General features: G+C 35.7%; 1 protein-coding gene across 1 annotated transcript; it reads right to left on the bottom strand.

The window, feature by feature from the left end:
• Positions 1-27,990, bottom strand: TTK (TTK protein kinase). The gene is made up of 22 exons (XM_058835422.1): positions 27,828-27,990; positions 25,655-25,799; positions 25,161-25,386; positions 20,877-20,983; positions 17,175-17,318; positions 13,945-14,053; positions 13,749-13,824; positions 13,569-13,666; positions 12,946-13,045; positions 12,136-12,259; positions 10,648-10,829; positions 10,390-10,526; positions 8,808-8,934; positions 7,651-7,743; positions 5,825-5,982; positions 5,592-5,743; positions 4,273-4,397; positions 3,884-3,964; positions 2,488-2,664; positions 2,069-2,159; positions 1,730-1,827; positions 1-632 (listed from the first exon to the last, which is right to left on the bottom strand). The coding sequence occupies exons 2-22, from the start codon at positions 25,797-25,799 to the stop codon at positions 543-545; spliced, it is 2,640 nt and encodes an 879-aa protein (XP_058691405.1). The 5' UTR covers positions 27,828-27,990; the 3' UTR covers positions 1-542.

Genomic DNA, 27,990 nt, shown 5'->3' with positions numbered 1-27,990 from the left:
GCTCAAGAACTGGGTGACATTTTACATGCACCTGCCAATATTGTAACTGGTGGCTTATGCAGGATGTTCATGTCCTTGGTTATGGTCAAAATTGGACATGAGATATTTGTTAGCAAAGGACAGAACAGCATAATTCTCTGTTCATGCCTTAGGAGATGCTTCAAAAGGTATTCCATGTTCTCCACGTACATCAATTGGCATCTTTCGGCAAACTTTTTTATATTAGCTTCTCATAAGATCTCATCTTGAAAGGTTTCATAAAGGTTTTTGTACTCCAGACACTGTAGTGCTTTTTAAGTAACACAGAGCATAATCACCAAATAGCCATTGTTGCTGCTCAACCCAAGCATCATGCAAGGAGTGAAAGAGTCCACAGTGAAAAGCATTCAATTAAATTCTTTTAATGACCTGCAAACATTATCAGAAGAACACGAAGAACATATAAAAATGCAAACTTTATGCTGAGTGTCCTTTTAGAAGCTAGCAGCACAAAATACTTTTTGAACAGACCAGGCATCTGTTGCCTCCTGAACAGTAGTACATCATTTTGTTGTCCGTGTTTTTTGACTCCCAGGTTTTGCAAATGCTGATACATCCAGAGTTTTACCACTGTTGCACTGTTCATATAAAGTCTGAAAGTTAACAAACACACAGGGTATTCAGGTGAACAGTTGTACTACACATGGATTCAAACTATATAACAAATATTACCACCTGAAATTATCACATACTGAAATACTCCATACCAATTTTTTTCTGTCAAATTAAAATATAAAAACACACTTAAGACAGCTTAGTGGTACCAGCTGTAATGCAGTGCAGTGCCCAGAAGAAAATACATACACTGACTTCGCAGTGTGGGCAATTATAGAGCTTCAGAAATCAGGCGAGAACAAATGAGCTGCAGAGATCTAAAATCAAGTTTACCTATTAAATGTCTCCACTATGGAAACACCAACATGGAAGTTATTTGTGTAAGCCAGGCATGCAGGCTTTACATGAGATATTCAAACAGCCACATCATCATTTTGTTAGAAGAATAACTACTTTGTTCACCCTCATATTTAAAACAGATTGCGTGCAACTGGAAGCGTAAGCATGAGCTCCTTTAGATTTAATATACACTGAACTTGCTTTCCGAGCTTGCTTTCCTCCCCATGAAAGCAGCTTTGCATTCTCTAGGTCTTATGTATACTTTACCACCATCATTTCTTCTAAAACGCAGGTAGAAAGAACAGACTTGAAGATTTATGAAGCTTCTCTTTCAGGCAATAAACAGAGAGGCTGCAATACTTCAACACACAGGAACTAATTTACACATAGCACTGCATTAACAGTTCAGCAACTTCCAGGAAGCAAGAACAGTTGCAGCCCAAAAGTATGCACACTTAACAGACCAATATAGATAATTTCTCCATAGTGAGAGCTCTTAAATTAGAAGACCCCTGCCTAAGGGCAGCTTAAAAGCAAAGCAGATCTACTGGGAGGTGGAAAGGAAAGAAGAAACTTAAACTAAAGATTACTGGCATCATTTTCAACCCTTCCAGTTCAGAATAATGTAGACAGATTCTGCATCCTTGCAAATAAAAGCACTAAGTTACACAATGTTTTTCCAGCTATAGCTGAAGATTTCATAAATGTATTGTTTCAGCTTTCACTACCTAGCAGTATAACCTTTGTCTGCATGAGCATGTATTACTATACAAAATAGAGAAGACAATTTACTTACCCTCGCAGCTCTAGAAATAGAATTGGGAGAATTCAAGCCAACAAGCTGGCCAAGGATACGTTTCATTTCCTCTGTTGTTCCTTTAACATTTGGGACACCTGCAGACAATTTATAATTATGCTGAAATTGTATACATCATCAATATAAAAATTTCTAGAACAATTTGTAAGAGGTTTAAGAATTAAAATATTGAAGTCTTTTCTAAAGCAGACTTAGGCACCAAACAAAACTGAGTCATGCCAACAAGCTCATAGCACATTTAAGAGTAAAGGGTTTGTTTCTTTAAAGCAGTTAGTTACAAACACTATTTAGTAAAAATGTATTTTAAAATAAATGTACCTGTTTGACAATGACTTTGAATTTGAACATAGGGATGTACCAGCAACTCCGAAACAGAAATTCTTTCTTTAGGATTTCTTATTAAACAGCGCTGCAAATGATAAAAGAGGAAGAATGTTTTGCCTAAAAATTATGAATTGTCCTAGGAATTAACAGTATTTACTTTGGATGTTAAACCAAAGGACCCAAGTCAGACTGCGGTCACTCTTTACTTAGCTGGTGTTGAGCTGAAAAGAGACTAATTCGGAAACTACATGAAGCAGCTCAAACTTCATTCTTATTTTGGAATAAGACCTGTTACTACAAGTAGCAGTGAGCATCTACTCATGGAAAAAATCTCTCAAGCACAACACATTCAGTTTTAGAAAATATCTTTAAATAAAAAAATTACCATTATTTAAATCAAAAGGAACAGTTACCTTCAGGACATCTTGAAGATCCTTCTCAGCAATATCTGGAAACCCTATTTCATAACTTGGATCAACAATAGCATGCATTTTATTGATGTGACTTGTTATATGTTGAAACGGAGTCCTTCCATATGTCATACAGTACAAAATGCAGCCCAGAGACCACACATCGCTTTTGGGACTTATCTAATATAAAAGAAAAAAAATCAAAGATTACACTCTACTTAGGAAACTGGCCCTTCAGTCAATTTATCATGTAATTGTACAGTTTTCATTGTATAAGAGATCTTTTTAACTGTTACACAAAATCGCCAAGGGAGTATGCCATTATCTACTAAGACAGTGATATGGCTTCCTTTCACTGATATTCCATAAGAAAACTATTCCTGAAAATCAACTTACTTAAAGAACTTAAAACTAAAATAAGTCCTTAACAAGTCAAACTGCAGGATTCTAATTTCAGATTTAAAAATAAATACAAGTAAAAGCATACTAAATTATTTAAATCCAGGAAACAGTAAGAGATCCCAGCTATGTCTCCGAAGTGGAAAGCCACAATTCAATTCCCCTGGGTTTAAAGGATTCCTTATTTCAACCACGATACCCAGGCTGTTCCCTGCAGGATAACTTTCCTGCTTATCCTGTTGAAGCTGAAGCACTTGAAGAGAAGTACAGAGTGGGGGAGAGGAGGGAAGTGAAGAAAGATGTACACAGCAAACCTGACTCCCAGCACAGTGATTAGATTTTTGTTTAGATGAGCTGAACAAGCCTGTGCTTAGCTTACTTCATTTAAAAGTACAAAATAAGATAAAAAATTGACATCCTTAAAGAAATCCACTTATATTTTATTCTCTATTTAGAAAGACAAGATTGTATTTCATTACAAAACAATACTTCCATTCAACTGTTAAAAAGTAAAATCTTCATGTACATGCAAGTACACATGGATTTTATATACTTTTTCACCAAACCATGTACCCCTCAGTTGAAGTTTGACTGCCAGGGTGAAAATGCTTTTTTTCAGTACTTTTCACATCATTCACATTCCATTGCCCTGGTGATGTTACAAATTTTTCTACAATATACAATACTCTGTAGCATAGAAAAATTAATAGGATACACTAAACTCATACATGTGGCCCTAAAATGTCCAAGCCTGTGCTTGTTTTACTTTCAATTTGACTCATTCATTGAGCACTTGCATTTTGCTAAACACCATTTGCCAAATGCTTATTTGGTAGTTAGGGAGATTAGGCTTAGCCTTCCAACTCTTCACACCACCATTATGGCACAGTAAATTTTCTTATGTTCAAGTTCCAGTGGAAGATTAAAAAAAAAAAAAAAAATCTGAAGATGTATGATTGAATAGGGAATGAAGGAAATAGGAGGAAAAAGACCATATTACCTTAGAACGAGGCTTGCCATTTTCTCCATAGGAAGACCTATCTTCTATTGCTTCAGGTGGCATATAGTTCATTGTGCCAGCCTAGCCATAAAAATGAAACAATATTCTTTTAAGTAAAGCATGCATTAAATTTAATTTACTTAATAAAAACTTCTGTCCCAAAACACTGAAAAGCATCTTTAAAGTTTATTTATATTAAGACTGAAGTCCATTATTATTTTGTTCATTAAAAACATGTAAAAATCAATATACATGAATATTCATATACACATATAAAACCATTCACCATAAAATTTCAATAGTAATTGAGGTTATTACAATCAAAATTATCAGCAGGTACAATAGAACTTCACAGAAAAATGGACATGAATTTTCCAGAAGAATTTCACCTGAGAATCTTTAATGATACTTGTCACATCTGGCTGCATTTGGTTTGCAATGCCAAAGTCAATTAGTTTCAACATTCCATCAACTATCAGAAAGTTTGCTGGTTTCAGATCACTGTGAATAATGCCTGTAAAAGGAGTTAGAGCAAATCCAAATTACTACCACAAGGTTTAGCATTACTCAATTCCCATAACCCTTGCACAGAGAGAAGGTACAGATTGGCTTTATCTGAGTCTGTGCAGATTTCATGTTTCCATTTTTTTTTAATAGTTAAGACTTGCCTAAATCTATAGGTAGAATTAATACTTATTCAAACCTGCAGGTACCCCAGAACAGCTCCAAGCAATTGGAGTTGCACAGTTTGTCTCAGTTTGGGACAGACCCTCCAGCTCTGTGTGCACATAGCCACACTGAACTGCTGCTCTGGGGCAATTCAGTGGCCTGTCCATGCCTGTAGTTCTCTCTTTAATTACCTAAGTCGATAGGTCAAATAAAATAATTATATTACTTAGTCTGATTAAAGGTACCATTCACTGAGGAGTATACACAACTGACTTCCCACAAACTCTACTTGCACAGTTTAATATGAATTTTAGTTATTATCTACATAATCAACCAATCTATCTTGATACTTTACAAAAATCAGTGTCTTTCTTAAAAACATCACACATATGTATGTACATATGTACCCTGAATTTCAGTAGGTTTTGCTGTTTGCTATAGTATTGAATGTTCTAGTCCTGAAAATAGGTGATGCTTTCTGCTCTATGTACTTGTGTTCATTTCATTATTATATAGGAAAAGATCCAAGTCAACCCTCTCCTTTATACTATACAAACAGAATATAGATGCATACACTTTAATTATATAGGTAAAGATGAGAAGAAGGCCTGAAGAACTCTAGGAAGAAGCTGAAACACTTTGTCAAAGTAAAGATGGCAGAGCTGTCATTAATGTCAAAGCTACTTCTGGAGAGAATGAGTGGCTAAAATTTGAGTCTAACAGAGAACAAGTGGAATCAGGACTATATGATGTAGTCTAAAACAGAAAATATTTGCTGGCTGTTGAAAGAAAACAGATAGCATTACATAAACAGTGATATTTGAGAGATCCTTCTTGAGTTAGCTAAGTCTATCTCTGGAACAAGATTTACCTTATTATTTTGCTTGACTTTTTTTTTTTTTAAATACAGTAAAATACCTATCTTTGAAAATCACTAAGATTACAGCAACACTAAAATCCATACCACCTCCAAAATTAAACCAGATCCATATTATCTGCTATATATCCTATAAAAATACCTATAATTATTTAAGAATACCATGTTCATGGATTGTGTGAACAGCTTCCAGCATATTTTTCCAATAGCTCTTTCGTTCCAACGGATCAATCTTCTTTTTCTTTTTAAGCCAGCTATTGAGATCAATATTTCCACACTCCATTATCATGTAGATATGTTGATCAGTAATTTCACTAAAAATAAAAGACGTATGTTAAAAGTGAAGGAAATACCTTTTTATAGAGAAATACTGATTAAAGTTAGTATTTACTTACTAGCCATAAAGGCGGATGATCTTATCACTATGTTGCTGCAGTTTACTCAAATGAGCAATCTCATTCTTATAGCTCTCAACAGTCTGTTGATCAGCTTCCTCTAGATTCACATATTTGACAGCATACAGCTGCTTCTTGTCATTCAGTACTTGAAACACCTGCAAAACAGTATCAGTTAATAACTTCATTTATCCCTAGTTCTGATTTACTATGGTCCTTCTCAACTCAGCCAGAATACCAAAGAAGTCAACCTTTTCAAAAGGAAGAAACAATACAAAGAAATTCATACAAGTCAGCGTGAAAAAAATCAAGAAAGACAAGTTACAACAGAAACCCTCTATCAGAAGCTATCTTGGTGCCACATTGTATTTCACCAGGTGCACTACATCATGAGTCTGCAGTGTTCCCAAGATAAAGATTGCATATACAGGAAATATATATATATATACAAGATTGCACTACAGGAAAATAGGAAATAACACTCCCAGAGATCTGCCCTCACACATTCATTTGGTCACACCAAAATCATTTGGAGGCTAGATCACATGGAACATTAGAAGAGGTTGAGAGCACAGATTCATTCAGTCTTAAGGCTGCAGGAAATCCTACTGCTGTCTTCAGCTACTTAAAGGGAAGCTAAGACTCCTCTTGAACCATCAAAGCATGAGATGCAACAGACATAGCTAACAAGGAAAATTACCATCAGATATTTTGATTTTTTCACTGTCATATAGTCCAACAGGAAAACTGCTTGTCCAGATAGACTATGAAATCTCCATCCTTAGCAATGTTTAAACACAAAAAGCCATGCATAACATGCTCTATTTTGGTCTTGTTTTAAGCAGACTGAGAAAATGATAGAGTCCCTGCCATCCTACCTCATTCTACAACCGTACACTGGCAACACAGGGAGCTCTTCTTTCCAGAGTTCCCTGCTAACAGGAAGCTGGCTAATGTTAGTCCAATAGACAAAAAGGATCTGAGGGAAGACCCAGAAAACTACAAACCTGTTAGCCTAACCTCAGTTACTGGAAAAATTACAGAGAACATCCTACTACATACTACTGAAATGCAATGATCAGACACAATCAATATGGATTCACAAAGGGAAAGACTTCTACAAGTAATAAGTTAACTATCCTTAGGACACATCCTCCCAGAAGCTACACTAAAACACATGGAGAACAGGATGGTGATTTGAGACAGCCAGCACTGCTTCACCACATGCAGGTCTGTCTAACCAACCCGTACCCTTCTGTGAGGAAGGGACACAGATGTCATCTACCTGCTTTGACATAGTTCCCCACAACACCCAGCTAAACTGTTTATGCTGTTATGAAAGTAAGGAAATATAACAAACACAAGAGATTTTGCCAATATTGTTTCCCAAGCTCCCATGACCCCAAATTTCCATGTAAAAAGCAGCTCACTCACCACTTCAGACATAGCTACAACTCATCACACAGGTTACAGGTCTGTCATCTTCAAGCTCTCAATCAACTTTACAAATCACCCATTTCCCAACAGTGTAATCACACTGCTCTAAACAACAGCCTCTCACATTAGGATGTACACAATGCAGCACGTATCTTATAACAGAAGAGCTGATTCTACCAGGAATTTTAATGCTTACTCTACCATAGAAATTATCTTCAAGAGCAAAAAGTGTAAGCATAGCACTAAACCAGCAAAGTTTAGATTCCCTTGGTCAACCATTGTGTACTTGTTAACACTAGGCACTCATTAGATGATTTCAACATGTATTTACAATAGAACTACTACTCTGTAAATGAGTGACTGCCTAAAAGGATAAAGAAGCACCTTACCTTACTTGAACCTCCACTACCTATTTGCTTTAACACTGTATAAACTCTTCCATTGATGGCAAGGCATTCGTGTGGAGGTATAGAAGCTGGCACCTGTGAACACACAGAAAAGGTTAAGAAATGAATATTGGTACATGCAACAGAACTTAAGAGAGCTCTACTTTTTATTAAGTTAAAATGCTTTAAGTTGTCTTGCCCATCCTGAAGATAAAGTTGTTTAGAAACAGTAAAGAAACTTCAAAAGAAAGCTAGATCCCCATATACTGATCATCATTTGGCATGTAACATCACTGAACTCTTGTAAAAGGTGCCAATGCTCTTGTTACTGGAAATCAAGGAAAGGATGTTCTTTAATAAGGCTTCCCAGATCACTAGAGACACCTCCCTCTTTACATATAACGTCAGAAACTACATTATCCGAGAGACTTTCAGTCCCAGCATAAAACTTAAAAGCTGCACTGAAATCATCTACCATTTTATTTGAAGCTAATTACTAATTAGAAGATTACAGTAACGTGAAGTTGAAATAGCCTGCATTGCCCATATCTGCTACACCAAGCCACAGAAAGACCTCAAGTTTGATTTATTAACACTTATCCTCTAGAAGGAAGCTTAAACCTATCCCCCACTTTTATCTACAATTGGGAAGGTTCCTACCTGAATGTGCAATACATCTAAGGTAACCCATTTTTACATTATGTCAGGCCACAACAAATGTATCAAAATTTGTGGAATCTAACAAAAATGGAGGAGAAATGCAATCTTTTACCTCCCTCAAACTTACGGTTTTCTACATACACTGCTTCTCTTTATTGGTACTGTAGTGCGTAGTACCACTGTAAAAGCACTGCAGAACAACACAGGCTCTAGTTCTTTCCTCTGCCATTAAGTAGGATCTGAAAAGGCTTAGGTTGAAGACTAAGGCTCCAGCATTTTGACAAAATTGAACTGATTTTTCAACACCTGACTTATGTCATCTAAATTCAGACATACACATGAAAAAAGTTATTTTGGGAATAATAGACTACTTTCCATTACTCATACAAAAAAATGAACAATAACTTCAGATTAAAAAAAAAATATATATACACATTTATTTTACCTAAAGTAGTCCCCAATGAAAATATGTGCTGAAAAAAATGACAGAAAATTGTTACCTGCAAGCCAACTTGATTTTGAAATGGAGTCGCTGGAGTATGTGGTAAATAATAAGGGAACTGGCTGTAAGGAGTAGAAATTTGACATCCTGGTAGAAACCTGTCCTTTACAACAGGTGTGCTGAAACTAACAAAAAATATGAACAATAACTGCATTAGTTGTATTTTCTCAAGATAATTTTAACAACAAAGTTAAAATCCTCAGTGTTTCTTCGAAGTTAAACCCTATTGACTAGCAAGAGCCCAAGCCTCCACTCAATAATTATCATTATTAAAGCCACTTCAACTTCTTCACTGAGAAGTCCTTTTAGAAATACACTGAAACTATAACAAACTTGGCAAATACTTTTAAAAACACAAACTTGCTATCATCAGACAATAGTTGGCACTTCCCAGCAACTGAAAAGTGGAAGAACTACAAAGCTAGAAGAACTGACTATAAGTTTGAGCCAGTTACTCTTCTCTATCTTATTGTTATTTATTCAAAACCTTTTTAAGATTACCTATTTTTCAAAGTAAGCATATTGAGACAGACAACTTCAAAAGCCCTCACTCTTGCCTTGAGAGCTTTAGCTACACTGTGTATGAGCAGAAAGATCATGGATTTAAGAAAACTAAAAGTTGCAAAAAATCCTATGTTTTTTTTTATTTGTTCTCCTGATGTGTCTACCATCCATTTGGTTATATTTCTGAACATATTTTATTTTTCCTCACTGTATTTACAGAGATTAATGCCAAGATCAGAACTGGAAAAGAACGTATATAATTAGGATTTATTTGGCAGAGTACAATCACAGAAGTTAAAAAAAAAAAAAAAAAGACAAAACCAGTCCAAAGCATGGCTTTCTTTGAATACAGAAATATTCAGCAATTCTGCATATTTACCATGTACATACGAACTAAGTAAAGAGAATTTAATCAATTACTATTATCAAGTTCCTTCATGAAATTATATGGTTCATGCCCTATATATATATATTTAATCTCTACAGCTGTAGAGACAGAGGTCCTACCAACAGGAACAGTGCTTACTCAGCATACAACCTTGACCTATATGATTCATCCTAGAGACCTGTGAAAACAGTAAGTAATCCTATAATTAGAAAGATCTGCCAACACAGGCATAGGGGTTTATGCCTGATTTAAGGTAACATGGATAAACAAATGCTATAATTTCCTAACGTAAGTGTTTAATTCTGCAAGCCTCTGGATTTCTTGAGGTGCTTTTAAAAAACTTCAGACACTGGCATCATGGGAAATAAACTGATATATAGTTACCAATCTAAAAAGCCTGCCAGCCACATAAAAAGTTATCATAAAAAGAAAATGTCATGTAGCAGGGATCACTGAAAAAGGTAAATGCTCCACTAAAGAATTATTGATTTGATGGTAAACATTCCAATGCTGAAAAGCTGACCAAAAAGGCTGACCAAAAAGGCTGCCCAATCTTTAAATTCAATCTGAATCTCAAAGTCAGGCACTTTACAGAAGCACTTGGAATGTTGGCTATCTGTAAAAAAAACTCTGTAAAAATATGTTTAAGTCTTTCCAGAGATCAACTACCATCTTACAATAGGCTTACCAGGCCATATAATCATTAGATGTGGTGCTTGGTGTTCCATAAATGTGTGATGGGTCACTTCTCTTAGAAATAGCATCTGGTGGTGATAATCGTCTTGAAACAGGATGACCAGACTGTTGAAGGTTTGTTTGTTTTCCCTACAAAGGACAAAGCAAGATACTATATATCATACAAGGAGCTGCAATTAAGAACACAAATAATGTCTTCAATGTGAGAAGGCTGCTGCTAGCACACATGCAGTACATATTTTTACTTTACCTCTCCATAGCAGCTTTTCTGTGACACTTCTTGAGTTGGCATTTTTTTTCTGGCATTAATACAGTTTAGTTTAATCTGTTCCAACTGCTTTCTATAGCTTTCACCAAAACTAGACTGTTGCTGTTGACTTTCCAGTCTCCTGGGCTCTGGTGTCTTCAGCTCAAGATGCAGAGCTTTATTTTCTGGGAAAAAAACCCAAAAGAGCCAAAAACCACAGATTATTAAAATGATTCAATATTGAACACTTGAAAAGTTTCTAGAATAATTTAACCTCATTTTCTAGATTAGACTAAACAAACAGATGATTTACTGGAATTAGGCCTTAAAAGATATTAATGAAGTACACAGGCTGTGTGCTCAATTCAGCATAGTAAAATGGCAACTTTCTTCAAAACCTTAGGATAATACTGTAACAGTAGCATAGATGCAACTGTTTCCTTCATCAACATATGCGATAGTTCATAAATTGTACTACAACATCCCAGCATATTGAGCACATTTAAGGTAAGAACTGAAGATAAGCTTATTACCATACTCCAAATCAGAAGTCTGTTGTCTGTAACAATAGGCAACCTATAACCCAGTGTAATGACTGAAGTCAGAGGCCTAAAGGAACTTGGCACTCTGTCTCCTGGTTACTTTTGCATAGGTACTACAAGAATGAAATGGTGGGATGTGACTCTGCAGGCTGCATACAGCACAGCTTCAGTGTTCCTTCACAACCTTGAAAGGTTTTATTTTTAAATTACTGGAAAGCAGCATCCCATGCTGAGCAGCTAGTGCAATTCAGCTGCTGAAGGACTGAATTACCTTAGTCAGCATCTCACCTGAAAAAGTGAATGAAGCACAAACAAGAAAAGTATGACCTGAAACCCAAACTGTTCCCAATGCAAGTCAGTGGGAAAAGATCACTGAGGGGGCTAAGGGGACACCAAAGTTGAAAAACCACCATTTTTCAACTGAAATGCAATTAGACATTTTCACCTAATTTTTTCAGCAGGATGAGAATGCCACTTAGCGAACCAGCTTTCTGATGTTTCTGAAACACTGAAGTAGCAAGTAACCATAGGAGGTTAGTACATGTACTCCGTATTTCATGCAGTTGGTAAATAATTAGTAGCAGCCTTCTAGATTTTACTAGGCCTGAAATCCTTGCTATAAATCCAAGTTGGTTACATTTCCCAGAAAAACAACATAATCTCATGTCACCCCTATTTCTAGCTGACTTAACACAACAGTCAAAATCCATGTATTGATAATCTAGTATCTAATGAAGTATTTATTTCTGAAATACAACAAAACTGTCTGTTTTTAAAAGAACTTTAAGAATCATTCTCCAAAGGTATATAATAAATGTTAATAATGCAATAACTTCTGCTTTTTGAAAAACATTTTATTTAGCAATGTATTCTTAAAAAATAATACAGAACAGCACATTTTCAATGCTTATTCTATTTCAAACTACTCAGACTTGACATTAATAGTTACCTTCTTTTTCCGTCACATGACTTGCATCCACTTTGGTTTTGAGAGTTACAGTTGAATTGGTAGCTGTTTCTGAGCTGCCCTCATCCAACATCTGCAACTGTAAAGTTGTTTTTTCTTGTAAAGACTAAAGAACATAAAAAGCATCTTAAAAAAGAATCAAAGGAAAACTTAAAAGTAGTATCCAAAAGACATTTACTTAATGTAATTAAATAGTAGGTGTACCACAAAGCACTTTAGGGAACTGTGCAGGTTACTGATGCTCTTTTTAAATACATCAACATTCTGAATTTCCATAATCCAGTTTCTATAATAAAAGCCTAAATGCTTTCTATTCTAGAATCTTCTTTTAGGGGATGAGGACATGGGACATGAAAATGTAAGACATTTGCTTTTTGATGAAAACAAACCTCTATCAAAAGCTGTAATTTATGGCTCAACAGAGCACTTTAACTTAGTTGAATGGACTTCATTAAATAGGGTACTTCTAATGGTAAAATTCATGACTACAGGTGAAAGAGGTCCTGTAGTCAAGTTGAAATCTGTTTATCACCTCTTCATAAATCATATTCCTAACACCACTCCCATTGCTTCCATCCCAGGTACTGTTCAGAGAAAGCTCTTTTTAAATGCCCTATTATGCATAACAATTTTCAAGTTTAAAAGCCACAATGAATGTTTCTATCCACAAATGATTACTTAAAGGGAAACCCTACATTATTTCTTTATGGACTGAAAAAGTTATTATATTTCTTACTAATATCATAGGATAGATTGAGTTCCTTTCATGAATTTAAAAAATATTTAAGTTACCTGCAAATCTCCCAGGCTGTATGAATCACGCCCACAAGGTTTCACTTCTGATGGTGGAAAAGGTGCAACAAAGGCTGTTTGTTTGGAGCTGGACGTTTGCCTGTTGAAATAACATTACATCACATGCCAGCCCAGTATGACAACGGCCTTTTTTGTGAATGAGGTGAAAAAAGTAGTTGTGTGAACACTTTTGGCTACAAGCTTTAAATTTACAGAAAAGCAGGTCCACTTGGACAGCAAAGTGAGAAACAATACAAAAGTCCCACAAAATGAGGATTTAAAAATATTTTGAAAGTTACAAAACCGTCTTAGCTCTTATTTTAAAAATTTAACTACATAAACAAAGGTATTTAGAACTAAACTTATTTCTACCTTAATTTCAGTTGCTTTTTTTAGCTTACTGATTAGCCAGAACATGCTTTCTCCATCTTTACATGCTTTCATACCAGGAACTACGTAGCAAGATCAGAAGTAGGTTACTGCAGTAATATTGCAATTATAACAACTATTTGTCTCTATCCTTCAGGTCAAATTTAACATTAACATCTGACATTTTCACTATCCAATAAAAGTACCATTGAAAAGGAGTATTAAAATCTGTTGTGCTTGTAGGTAAACCATACCTCTTCGTAACACTAGCTGTGAGTGGGACATCTGAATCCTCCATGTCATCACCATCATCAGATACTAGGGTAACAGGAATCCTCCCAAATGGGCAAATCTTAGAGTAAATTCAAAAGTTATCAGGTGTGTAAAGCAGAATAAATAGTTTAAGATTTTAAACAAAATGTTACGTGTTTTACCTGGTTGGATTTGTTTAGTGGTCTCAATGAATTGTGGAAATTAACTAGGGCACCCGGTTCCTGTGACTTCTCTTCCCTAAAAGAAAAAACAAACTCAAACAAACCCACAAAACAAAACACACAACACTGAAGTACATATGTTTGGTTTTGGTTTAAATGATGTTATAAGACATTAAATAAGAAATTAAGACATTACCTAAATAAGGATCTGGTAACAGTAGTAGAATTCTCACTAGAATCATTCTTTTTTAAGCTTCTGTGATTTCCACCTATATTCTGAAGTCCAGACTCCTGTGTACTTGATACTGTAGGGAAAATAGTTAGAATCATTCAGATCATACCAGAAAAATTCAACTAAATTATTCTAAGCAATTAATTGGGATAAATCAAACCAGTTGATTTCACTGATAACATATTTGAGAGCGGTCACATAAGCTGGGCACGGTCAGGGACTATCAAGGCAGGCAACAGTAAACAGCCCATTCAGCAGCCCTATCTTAATCCAGAAGAGAATCTTGCTTGATTATTGAAGATTTAGCAGAAGTTCTATGAAGTTGTATGTTAACCTTAATATAAAATGTCAAGTCAACTTAATTAACTTTGTGAAAGTATATATTTCAGGTATACTTTATGGTAAACACAACCATAAACAAACAAGTTATTTGAAAAGTTGTTCTAGAACCTCAAACTCACAAACAAACAGTTCATAATAACACTGTCTACCATATAATTTTTCCCTAAAGGTGAAGGGAAGGTCATTTCTCAGAGACAACGAAACCACAAGAACTCAGAATACACTAAAAAAATTTATCAACACCTTAATGACCACATATTCATATTACAGCACAGTTTAATTCATCATTCAGTACAACCTATTTTAAGCACCTTCAGAAAAACACTCTTGAACTCAGCTATTTTCCTGACAAATCTGTTTTTAAAGCTTTAAATTAATATCTGGTTATTTTGATTAAGTAACAAATTTTTTTTAAAAAAAGACACCAAAGAACATATTAAAAAAAATATATAATCAAAGGCAACAGGAAATGTTCAAAGCCAGATTGAATGATACTTTGAGCAACCTGGTGTAGTGGAAGGTGCTCTTGCCCCATGGCAGGATGTTGGAACTAGATGATTCTCAATGTCCCTTCCAACCCAAACCATTTAAAGATTCTAAGCTATTATATAATATGATCTTCCATATCACATAGGCCTTGCGTTCCATCAGGATAGGAAATTATCTGCTTGACAAACAAGATTCATGGCTATCCACAGCCTTCCAAGTAATCACAGTTTAAGGACTTTTTTACATAGCACTTACCTTAACATTTTAAAATTTGTATCAGTTCATTAAAATGGATTTTACCTTTCTTTTGAATTTTCCCATATGCCTCTTCTACTTTCAGCCAGAAGTCACACTTCTGGTAGATGAACAGTGCAGTATTGGCTATTTCTAGTACTTCATTGTCTCATAAACAATGTATGCCAATAGACCAAACTACTCATTTAAATAAAATAAGTGCCTCAATGTACAGTGTAGTTTTATTACCAACCCAGGAATATCACCATCTCACAAATGTATCCCATACTTTCTTTTTTCGCCCCAAAGATTTATTTTTTTTTTAACCACCAAGCTGGCCACTGGACTCTTACATTCAGCTGGTGATCTACAATACTTTCATTCCTTCACAGTCCAAGACAGCCTATCTGCTTCTCAAGATACTCCTGACCCCATGACCTAAGGCTCTCTTCTGCCCAAAACAACTCTAAAATAGTTCTGTGACCTACATTTCTTAAATACTAAACTACCTTTACCCAACTAAATGTGTTTGACTGCACCTAGTATGTCAAATACTTTAGATTGCTGTGCATGAATGAAAGAGAAGAAAAAGGAATTAAACCAAAGGTTTTAGACTTGATGCATGGTTTATATTTGCATCAAAACACTAACTGCATATAACTGTCAAAAGCATTCTGTACAGTCTTTTGAAGCTGTGAACAAATGCATATACAGCATTCATATTTTCACATAAACTTTCAAGAGCAGCTCTTCAAATGGTAATACAAAACAGGAAATACCTAAATGCCAATACACTAAAATAACTTCTGTTGCTCCAGAGGACCATGCAAACTCACTTAAAGCCAAATTCAGTGATTTAGGCCATGTATGTCCCAGAGGCTGAGATACTTCAAGTCTGATGTTATTTACCTTCTAAACTTTAATCTTAAAATAACTGAATTAATAGCTAGCATTTTTGAAATACCTAATTACAAACTCGTATATGAATAAATAAAGAAGCCTTGCCCCATATAAAAAAAAAAAATAAAGAATACTCTTGCCCAAAAGTTCACTGCTTCCTAAGTGGCAGGCAGGGTTTTGCCACGCATTCTCACAGGTATTTCCTTAGCTCTGCAGCAGCAAGTCAATAATGTCACCAAGAAATTTGTACAATCCAGGAAGGATACTGGTATTCTTCAAGATATTCTCCCGTGGCACAATACATCAGCAGTGGCATTTCTTATGTCCATATCCAATTAATGATAAACAGAATGAGACAGAAAATCGCATTTATTAAGAATACTATAGAATTGAGCCATAGCTGAGTACTATAAAGAGGGTTCACCCCCGCTAGTGTTTCAGTCAGGTTGATTCAATAGCTGCCAAGCAAATCTCAAATACCACTCCTGAAGATAAGTCCCTAAGGAAAGAAACTAAATCAGACCTATTTTACACTAATTCTGTCCTTACACAATATATGCAAGAATATGGAAGTGTTAGACATCACTCTTTCAAGAGTTAGCTACACACACTTCAATGCTGAAACCGTATTTTTTGCTCAATTTCACTCCAAACAGATTTCTCTCTTGAAAACTTCAAGAAGTAACTGTTACCTTTTTACCCAGCAGTAAGGATCACTTAGGATTTATGATACAGCCAAGCACTTCAGTTTTGTTCTGATAAACATAGGGGTTTTGTCCAAAATAAAGTTGAAATGGATTATTTTTCCTACATTTGACTTCACTGAAATCACTGCCAAAGCCTCCCCAATCTGTCACCTCCAAGCAACCTATATATGTGTAGTTGAATCTGTGTATTTCAGTCCTAATTCTTCTCTACCAACAGTAGCTCCTATTTCACACTTAGAGCTGTACATGTCTATTATAAACTGCTAATGCCTGACAACAGTCACCAGAACACCCTCTGCAGAATTACAGAATCTACCATCCCACAGCTCCTGCAAACTACAGCCACTGCACTGAAAATGAAAACAAGCATTGAAGGAATAAAATTTATAACATTGACAAATATATCTGTTTATTGGGCAATAGAGATTCTGAGTCTGTATCTAGAAAGGACAAACACTAGTGATTTTTTCCAGTCTAGAATCACAACATGCATGAACCAGTATTTAAAGAAATTGCATTTACCTGCAAAGTTCTCCTTCTCCTCATCTGAAAGCAACTGCTTTTTTTTCAACTGTAAGTTTTGCAGAGCTGTTTCCAACAATTCCAGGGGAACAGCAGAGCACTCCACAGCTTTCTGAAGGATCTGCTTACACTTCTTCTCATTTTCTAAGTGGTAAGAAGCACAGAGAAATCACAGAAGTAAAAAAACAATTACACTGGGGCAAGATTTTATTAATGAGATGGTTACATTCATGTTCTTATATTCACTTTACATAGTTCTGTGAAGCCATTGTTCATTAGGAACACATCCCCTTACTTTGCCATTTTAAGGAAACTGTCTGGAAATAGTTACAAGCAAATCACACAAGTCAATTCTTCACATTAAATTGAATAAGATGTCACAAAATATGCATTATCAGTAATTTTTTAATGTTATAGGAACTTTAAGAAAATTCTACTCATTCTAAAATCCATTTTTTCCTGTAGTATCAGCAAGGAAATATGACCGTTATAGACTTCCACTTAGATCTGATCAGGTAAAAAACATCTTTAATGCACGTAATAGAAATGAAGTTTAAAAACCAGCTGTTGTTAAATAAAACATCACTATTCTGGACAGCATTACAGTTAAGAAAAGAGAATAGAAAAGCAAGGATGTCTTTCCATTACAGTTTTGAACATTACTGAATGACAAACAGAGAACTTTGAAGAGAGCTGGGGTGTGAAAGGAAATGTGTTAACAAAACATATTGAGGCAGTCAATTTACTTATGTAAACATGTACACAGGCATCTACTAGAAAAGGTCAAGTAAGGGAAAAAAAGTGTACCATAACCACAATACTCTGCTTGGCTTAAAGAACATCTGGGAAAAATGGGAAAAAATCTGCTACAGCTGTCAATGCCCCTGAAACCCCAAATGCTTTTCTTCCTCCATTCCAAAGCAGCAAAACATAAACCACTTTGTTCTTACATTCATGCCACATACACATATAGTTCAGCATTTCTTATTATATATAATAGTATATTTAAGAACACTATGTCCCCCACACTCAAAACTCCACTCATAAATGAAGTTAGACACCACTGTTGCCCGTAGTTCAAGCTGGTGGAAGAGCAGTGTAGGTATCAGGAATTTTTGCTTTAAGTAACCTGTTTTCAGAATACTAAATGGATGATGTCAAGCACTGAAGCAAGGAAGCACCAAAATTTGCTATACTTTCATTTAAATCAATTTTGTGCTAATTTGTTAGAATTTGTTTTTTAACCATATAGTCAAATACTGGTTTTTCTCCTAAATCATTAGCAGAGTGGATAGGCTCTAAGAATCCTTAACCAGCATTCTGTGATTCTACCTTGAGCTAAATTTAGTAACATGTTGCTTCAACAAGACCTGCTACTCTAAAGTAATTCCTCCTAGTATTATGTGCCTCATTGTGCAAGAAAACATGAGGCCAACACATTTATGTGAAAAATTAACTGCTTCACACCCCCCCCCCCAAAAGATGAGGATCCAAGACATAAAATCAAGTCAGAAGCATTTCTGAGTATCAGTCAGTCCACTTCATCACATACCAAAAGCCCGAATGAACCACCTTGGTATAAGATTTGAAATAGTCAAGTCTGATCAATTCACAGAACATCTTCAAGAACACCACCCAAGGCACCCAAGTAAAGACAAGACAGCTCCTCATCTGAGGTATTTAAATGAAATTGTAGTCAATATTTAGGTAAAAAAAAAAAAAAAATCACAAAAACCAGAATGGCACCTTTATTGTGTCACTCCATTTCCAGGTCACTAATATTCAATTATTAAAAAATCAACATCAATTTGCCAAGTCTAATTTCACAATTTCAACTTGAGCTTTTATCTTGAGCAAAACTGTGAGCTAAGGAAGAGAACGTGCAATTCAATTTTTCTTAATGCAAAAGAAAATACTGACGAAGTGTGCCAAGAACTGCTGAAACTACCGGGATGAAGAAGCAACAAAGCACTACCCTCCCTCCTCCTTTCCCTCTGGCCTAAGTGGACACAGTGAAAAAGGAACAGCACTCTTAAGTAACAATTTACAACTCACATGTTCCACTAATCCTCTTTGAAGCGCCCAGCAGGGACACTGTAACTCCATACACATTACCAAAGGACACCTAGATCAGCTCAAGGGTAACAGATACAAATCAGAGAGCACACTGCAGGTAGAACAAAGCCAATCATAACTGGTTTATTTCCTTTGGGATTAGGACTTCATTTTAGATTGATTACTTGCTGTCAAAGTAAGATAAAACTATTGCATGAACACATCCCATAGCTACAGGATGAATTTAGTCACTGGTAACCTGTAGCAACATTTCTACACTTTACGAAATTACACAATAGGTTTTATTACACTTATTTAACAATATCTTTGTTATTGCAGTATTAGTGTTTAATTATCCGTTTAAATAAACATCCAGTGCTCACTAAATAAATTATTAGCTTCTTTTTATTACTGTTCAGAAGTTAAATACCACAAGTTTATATTAGAACAAAACTGGTCAGATAACTGACTTATGCATATTATATCTATCTAATAGATCTAATATATCTAATTTTAAGACACAAACGTGTATTTTTGTCTTTTTTTCCCCATCCTGTACGGGAGTCATTCATAAAACATAACATGTACTTCTGAGGGGAGTGGGGTTGGTTCACAGCCTTTCCTACTCCAGTGCCAATCAACTTACCAGTTAAGAAAAATCCAAGATGACAAGTGAGTATCTATTTATTGGTTTTAACAAAATGGCTCTGGGCCAAACTTTGAACATCTAAACTATATCCTAAAATACAGTTAAAAAGTAGTACTGGAGCAAAAATGTATAGACAAAACCACTATCCATGGAAAATAAACAGAAGCAAAGAAAGAGGAATAACTAGTAAAATGCATTCAGAATCTAGAGTGTAGAATAGACAGATTAATTTATTTAGTGTAGCTAACTTTGGGGAGAATTTCTCATACTAGGCAGTATACAACAACTTGCATGATATTGAAAAAAAACATGAAGGAAAACAAATCACAAAAAACTTGAAAGATATCCATCAAGTCTTTTCGATTCAAATAAGAAAACAGCTTTCATGGAATGTGCTTGTCTTTCTGTGCAGAGCAAACTGTCAAAGGAAAAAATAAACAGGGCAACATAGGTCGCTGTTCAAATCACCCATGGAAATAAAAGCAACACACAAAAATACAAGACTGTGGGCAGCCTACACAGCCTCACTAGCACACACCGGGGCAACCAAATTGCACATTGACAGTGTGTTTTGGTTTAATAAAAAACATACCCAATCTACAGAAGCTGTTTGGAAGAATATAGAATTTCTTCCACAAGCAAGCGAAGTATTTGAGCCTCACTTCTCAATACAGGAAGAGCCTTATTCAAAAGCTCTCCACTGCAAGATCTAAAAAAGATCAGAAAAGTAGAAACTACTAACAATTTTCACCTGGTCTGAAAGTTATTTCTGAAACAGAATTAAACAATGAACTGTGTGCATACTTTCATTTTAAAAGTAAACACATGTTCTCAGTAAATTTCAATTAAAAAAAAAATAGACTTTTTCTCATTCAATACCTATCAGTTTCCTTACAAATTATATATAGGAGCAGAAGTTTAAAACAACAAAACCGAGAACTACACAGAACAGCAACACCAAACAAGTTTGGCTTTTTTTGGTTTTTTTTTTTACACACCTTGTGATAGCTCAAACTGTGCAAAAGCCACATGCACAAAAGCAAATTTCTTGCAGTTCAGTCTGGCCAGATGAAATTGGTCCCGTGCCTCCTCTGGATCCTGAAGCCTGTAAAGACAGCATATTCATAGTTATACCAAGTGAAGAGCCTGAGAAGGATTAAGTTCCATGTGCTAGATGAAGCCTTTAAATAACTTTGAAAAAGCAACCCACCTAAGGCTAAAGATCTTTCTCTTTCTTAAAGCAATCAGTGAACTACAAATAAGCAAAGAATTTTATTCTAATAACTGAAATATATCAAGCTGAACCTTGCTGAAACTCAAAAGACTCTAAGCTCTTTCACGCTTCATAGCTTCATAGTTTGTTTACTTTTGGTAAATTTTAATCCTAGTGTTACGTTCAGACATAGATTGCTGAGCAGGTTAATGCTTACACACAGCACACCAACATTTAAATATTTGGGAGCAACTACAGCCTATGCAAATTTTAGTCAACATAAAAAGGCCTAAACCGACATCACTATGAAATATATGAATGTTACCTTTCAACTGACCAAAAAAAAAAAAAAAAAAAAAAAGGAGCTTAACATTCTTACCAGCAACACCCGTAATCCAGAGATAAGGAATTCCTTCCTAAATTCCCCCTTGGCTCAACAGGTACACAAAAGGTACCACTTAGAAGTGGGAAGAGCAAAAGATTTATTACCATGGTTCAGAATAAAAGTACAGAAAAATACAAATGGAAAGGTAAAGAAAAAATTTTCAGTAGAATTCTGTGGAACTTTGAATTTAAAAAGTTCCTCATAGTTTAGGCATGTTATTAGTCATATAGGCTTACTGAACTCAGCTCTGATCATCTAAAGCAATGAGACAGGCACACAACTATCCATCTACAGGCAAAGTCTGAACCAGAGAAATTAAGCTGTAATGTATTACATTCACCTTCAAAGAGTTTGTTAAAATTCCAAAAGCAGCAACAGCTTGGATAGCAATACACAGAACAAGACTTAACGCTAGTGATAGGCACCAAGTGCCACACGCTTGGTGGCACTGTGCTACAGCCAGAAGCATTTCAAGAGAGCAGGCACTGCTAATGTACACTACAGGTAAACATAGAAGTATTGTCTGTCTTCGACTATTTCAGAGCACACTTAAGGATTCTCTAGACAACCTTGGTATCATAATAGGCCAAAAGGTACTGGCACAGCCAGACTAGAGCGCAAGAAGATAACAGGACAATAAAGGTCCAGCGCCAAGAATGGAATAATGCGGTTTCACCTAAAGGTTGGGCAGAGATGTGATTGAGAGCAGGCTTAGGGAGAAAGACTTGGGGGTGATGGCTGATGAAAGGGTCAACATGAAGCAGCTGTGTGCACTTGGAGCCCAGAAAACCAAACAGAATCCTGGGATCCATCAAAAGAAGCATGTCCAGCAGGTCAGAGGAGGTGATTCTGCCCCTCTACTCTTGGAAGATCCCACCTGAGACACTGCATTCAGCTCCCAAGATAACAAGGACAGGGACCTGTTGGCACAAATCCAGACAAGGGCCACAAATACAGGCAGCTGGAGCACCTTTCCTATGAGGATGGGCTGGGAAACTTGGGGCTGTTCACCTGGAGAAGAGAAGGTTGCATGGATACCTCATAGTAAACTTCCAGTATCTGAAGGGGGCCTGCAGAGAAGCTGGAAAGGGACTTATTGTCAGGAACTCTAGTTGTAGAACTAGGAAAAATTGGTACAAAATCAAAGAGGAAATTTAGTCTAGGTGTTAGGTAGAAATCCTTTACTGTAAGGGTGGTGAGACACTAGAACAGGTTGCCCAGGGAAGTTGTGGATGCCCCAACCCTGAAAGCATTAAAGGCCAGGCTGGAGAAGGCCTTGAGCAACCTGGTCTAGTGAGAGGTGTCCCTGCATACAGCAGGAAGGGCTGGGACTAGATGATCTTAAAGATCCATTTCAACCACTTAACATACTACAATTCTACAATCAGAACAAAACAGTGTTGGCAGTAGTTGGCAATCTCAAGCCATTGCCACTGCTTCTGAAGTTTGTGATGCAAATTTGCTTTTCCACCTTGTTTAGGTGGAACATTTGGGAGAACAGCAAACAATTCTACTGAAGAGCACATTTCTTCTCCCACCCAAGGTAGTATTTTCCAGAGCCCCTATCAGTGTCACTTAACTTGCAGTATCAGTATTGCTTTACTTGCAATAGCTAAAAAATAAATCAGAAGCACTCTACAAAATCATGAGATAAGAGGATTTTCTTTACTTGGTTTTAGCTTCTGTTAAAGACAAAATATATAATACTGAACAAACTGACAGCCAGAAACAGAGAAGGTAAGTGTAGAACACCAGGGAAATTTTGAACAATAAAATTATGAGCAGCAAATAAACATTACAAACACAAAAGATCCAAATAAGTAGCCTCTGCTTAACTTTAAAAATCTCCAAAAATTACAGACAATCAACATTGTTGATTTTTAGTTCCAACCAGCAAAAAGCATTTGCTAGTGATATTACAGATGTAGTTCATAAACGTAGCTTCATATAAATAATTGATATTATATGCTACTCTGGACAAGGAAGTACTAACTTATAAAAATGATTAAGAAAAAGCTAGTATCTGAAAGTAATTTCCAAATGAGGAACCATCATTTAGGGAGATCATTTATAGTGAAGTTCCAGTGGGATTGATGCTATATCAGATCTTGGTGGGTACATTTTTAAAAAGGGGTTTGGAGTGGGTTGTTCATCTTTTTAAAAGGAATTTTTATTAGGCATGTTAGGAAACATATGACTGAGGATATTTGCCAATTAAAATATGCAGCAGAAAACAATGGCGGATCTGAGCTACCTAGTGAGATAGGTAGATTCTGTTACGCTGGCTACTAAGGTAGAAGTTATTTTAGCACAGCTGTAGAGTGCGTTTTAATATTGAAACAAGACAGACTACTCTCCCAAGAAGGTCCCTGGAGGCTCTAACAGTGAAACAACTGAAGACATTTCAGTGAGACACCACAACTACAACTGTTCACACTACTAATGCATTGAAAGGCTACTGACAGCACCTTTGGTTTTGCTTTCTGCAATACATCACACAGAATACTGAACAAAGCTCTTGCACACATCCTAAAAGTATCTACCTTTCAAATCATGTTCTAAAGATTAAGTGAAAATAGGTCAAATTGATCAGGGAGGTAGGAAATCTTTCTGAACTTAAACTCTCCTACAATGAGATAACAGATGTGACTTGATCACTATTCTGGAAAGACATTTCCATAAACTAGGATCCAGAAGTCTATATTACACAGTTTCTGCTCTGAGGGAAAGCAATTAATCTTTGAATAAGAATGACATCTTGCAATGTATCTTTAAACCTTTCTAGAAGAGATTCTTTACTCCACTTATACATAAACACCTTCCCTCTTCAAGGTACTAAAGATTCACAAGGTCATTATTCACTCATGTTTCTCAACAGGAGATTCAACAGATTACCTCCACTGTATGCTTTCAGTAACAGTGATGCAGCAAGATCCATGCAAATGACAGTGCAGAGAAGTAGACATTTATCATACTGCAAGATGAAACCGTATGCCAAAAAGAACACACAAGAAAAAGATTAGCTAGGTTCACTGGAAGATCATCTGCTCAGCTCTAATTGTTAGATTGCTGCAATGTTTAAATACAGCTCTTCATCAAAATATTGGCTGTAATGATATTTCAAGTGACAAAATAACCCCTTATGAAAAAAAAATTAATTATAACCCTGTCCCAAATTATGTCTGAACGCCTCTGAACAGCAACACTGCTCAAATCTGGACTGAATAAAGCAATAAATGACCACAATCAAAACTAATTTTCAAAGTGCAGAACTAGAGAATGATGTTTTGAGACATTCTTCCTATCCTAAGGCAGCTAATTTAACCAAACTGTGATGAGTCTTTTCTAATAAAAGAGAAAGCATACTAAAATAAAGCTCAAAAAGAGATCTCAGGCTATTCCCCCTTGTACCTTACATAGAGAACTAAAGAAAAAAAAGTAGTGTGTTAAGATTTTTAAATCAAATAGCTCTAAACAATCATGTTTATTAGCATCCACAAAATGCAAGTACTGTGGAGACAACAGATAAGCTGACTAACCAAAGCTACTTACCTTCAAGGAACCAGAATGAAAACATCCACACTATAAATGATAATTTGTTGCAGAAAACACTAATGAAACAAGGTATTCTTATCTTAATTCAAAACAGAATGATGAGTTCTCATATTGAAAATTTATACTTACGCTTTCAACTCGGCAAATCTCACAAGGATGCGAGCATAGCTCTCATCTTGACTATACTTTTCTGCAGGTAATGCAGTCACTGCTTGACTGTAACGACCAATGAGTCTATTGAGTAGGCTAACATCCATCTGAGGAACACCCTTTTTCTCTAGTTTAAGCAAAAAACATAGCCAATCTTCTGGATTATTTGTTGTCATCATTATTTGATTGACAGTTCCAGAGTTATCTGACAGAAAAACAAAAAAGGAGATTGATTTAAACAGCAGCAAACATGTACAGAAGAAAACAGTTTTTACAAGATTTGTGCAAAAGTTACTATTTTTAAAACAAGATTAAAGTAAAAGAGCTAAGAAATAAGGAGAGATGAAATTAATTTTGTGATCATTAATATTGAAGAAACACTAAACTTGAAATCCTTTCAGTTAATGGTTCTTTCACTCAGTCTAGGTTAAGATCTTTTGCATATGTGACAATAGAGTAACAAAACCAAATACCTGTCGTATCAGCTGAGATTTTAGTATAGTTAAATTCATCTGTGATATTCTCTTCATTTCTGTATTTGTTTTTCAAGTTTCTAACTCTATTCATGATTGATGTAATCTGTGGCAATCCTCTTTCACTTAGGTCTGTCTCCTCCATCTGCAAGGTACAAGGTTAAAAAACAATGAAGTTACTAAGAACCCTGTTGTAGCTCACTTTGATTGGAATTACCATGGGCAATCCTCTCGTGTATAATTTGGAGCTTGAGACTCAACCACATTATATAACAAATACTCTATTAAGCCTTTGTCAATGTAGTTATACAAGTAAACTTCTTTATAGAAGACAACTTGGACAAATAAAAAGAATCGGTACTTAGCTGATGCACCCAAATCCTAATCCATACTTCACAGTAGCCCTTTCCAATGAGGTATAGTCAGCTTTTGAATAAAATGGAGTAGGATATGTTGCCTGAAATAGCTTCCAATCCATTGCATTAAATCACATTCTGTACTCATAATTAGGCTGGCTTTAGTTTAGCACACAGTGTTAATCCAAGATCCTTGCCATAGGTTACGGCAATTAGTTCTCACAGTGGGCTAAGAAGGAAAGAATTCACATTCTCCTCTGTTCAAAGGACAAATACAAGTGACACCGATTGTTAAGTTTCTGAAAGGAGGTTTAGAGATTCAAAGACTTCTTACAAGAAACTCATGCCAAATTCTCAACCTTCTGACAGTTTGTCATGAGCTAATACATGTATATAGCTGAGAGATAACAATCTAAGCAATCTGAGCAGAGTAAGACTGCTAAAATAAGCTAAAAAAACTCTAATGATTTCTTCCTTTTCTGCCTACAATAAACAGCTTTTCCCACATCAATGTTCCATGCAAATAATGAACATGAGAATTCTACTAAAAACTGTGGTGAATTTAGTGCATTTTCAGGGATTTGATGTCCTAACTACTGTGAAGTTGGGCCCAGGAACAGGGAAAGTAACACACTTCAAACAGATTAAATAGGTTAAAAGAAAGACTAAGTTTAGTTTTACAGTGAAATGTTAGTCTTTGTTCCTCTTGTACTTGTGTATAACAAATCAACAGAAATTTGCTAGAGGGCTAGAAACTTTAGATCTACTTTTAGGTGAATTATTGCTAGAGAAGGAATTGAATAGAATGAAGTTCATCTACCTTCAACCCACTATCTAAAAAATATACCAGGCACCACTCTCAGGAAGTCCCACAAATAATTTTTAGAGCATTATTCACCAGAAGCTGGCATGTCTTTAAAAGCACCAGGCTCCCAGCTTTCCCCAAGCAAAGACCGTAAATCAGAAATATTATCATGCTTACAAGAGCTTGCTTATAAGGGAAAAGTAGGCATACTTCATGTTCATCCTGAGCTAGATATGGCCCACCAAGAATACCAGGCCTGCTCTTGTAAATACAGAAGTGCTGTTTTGTAGATTGAAAGCACAGTTTCACTGTGTAAATTCCAAGACTTAGGAAAGCATGATCTACATTGCCACTATGAAGAGGCGCCTTAAGGATCTGGAGAGACAGACCTGCGATGAAAAAAGCCCAAAATCCTATGAAAGCTAAAGACTGTACGCTAAATCGGTAGTATCTGAAACACTATTTTTGTTTCACTGAACAGAGACAAATAAAGGAACCCCCTCTCATTATATTTATAAATGTACCCTGAATAAATTTTAATTTCAATGCTTGTTTGGAACTTGCTTTAATATCTATAGCCATTATAGATATCTACTATCTATAGTATAATATAGATATTATCTACTATAGATAATATCTACTCCCTCATAGCCAATTTAGGCTGTTCTGAGAGTGGGTCTGTAAACTGTCCCATATTTTGGGGATCATGGTTCTAAAAAGTACATAGGTGATTACTATAGTAAATACTGTTCATATGCCTTTCCACAGATGACACTTGCTTCATAAGGAAAATTTTAGTATACATTACAGTTTCTTATATCTCATTGCAACTGTAACTGCTAACAATTCCCAGGTGTATTTTGGATTTCTTAAACAGTCTTTATGTTTTTCTCACCAGTGTCAGAAGTTCATTATTCTTCCTGTAGTGATAGCTTCTCAAATGCAGTAGACGTAAAGAATAAATTTCTGTATAAATTCGATCTTAAGTCTCAACAATACACATCAAACTTACATTTCTGGTATGCTGTTTAACTGCTCAAGGTTCAACGTGTTATGGAGAAAAACTCTCCTGAGGAATGCATATGCCTTGTTAAAAAGGTAAGATGGATGAAGGCCAGACTACCTCAGATGATCCCAAGAACCCAAAGGCAAGAAATTAAGTTCTCCATCGTGAA

The sequence above is a fragment of the Poecile atricapillus genome, chromosome 3 (assembly GCF_030490865.1).
Source record: "Poecile atricapillus isolate bPoeAtr1 chromosome 3, bPoeAtr1.hap1, whole genome shotgun sequence".
NCBI lineage: Eukaryota > Metazoa > Chordata > Aves > Passeriformes > Paridae > Poecile > Poecile atricapillus.
The sequence above is the reverse complement of the archived record's forward strand: the minus strand, read 5'-3'. Positions and strand labels throughout refer to the sequence as shown.

Excerpts from the sequence above, each read along its gene's own strand:
- TTK (XM_058835422.1), bottom strand. The coding sequence starts at position 25,799 with ATGGAGGAGACAGACCTAAGTGAAAGAGGATTGCCACAGATTACATCA. Across the intron at positions 10,527-10,647 it reads AGAAAAGCTGCTATGGAGAG|GGAAAACAAACAAACCTTCA; the intron begins GTAAAGTAAAAA and ends TGTCCTTTGTAG. Across the intron at positions 5,744-5,824 it reads ATCATCCGCCTTTATGGCTA|TGAAATTACTGATCAACATA; the intron begins GTAAGTAAATAC and ends TTTTATTTTTAG.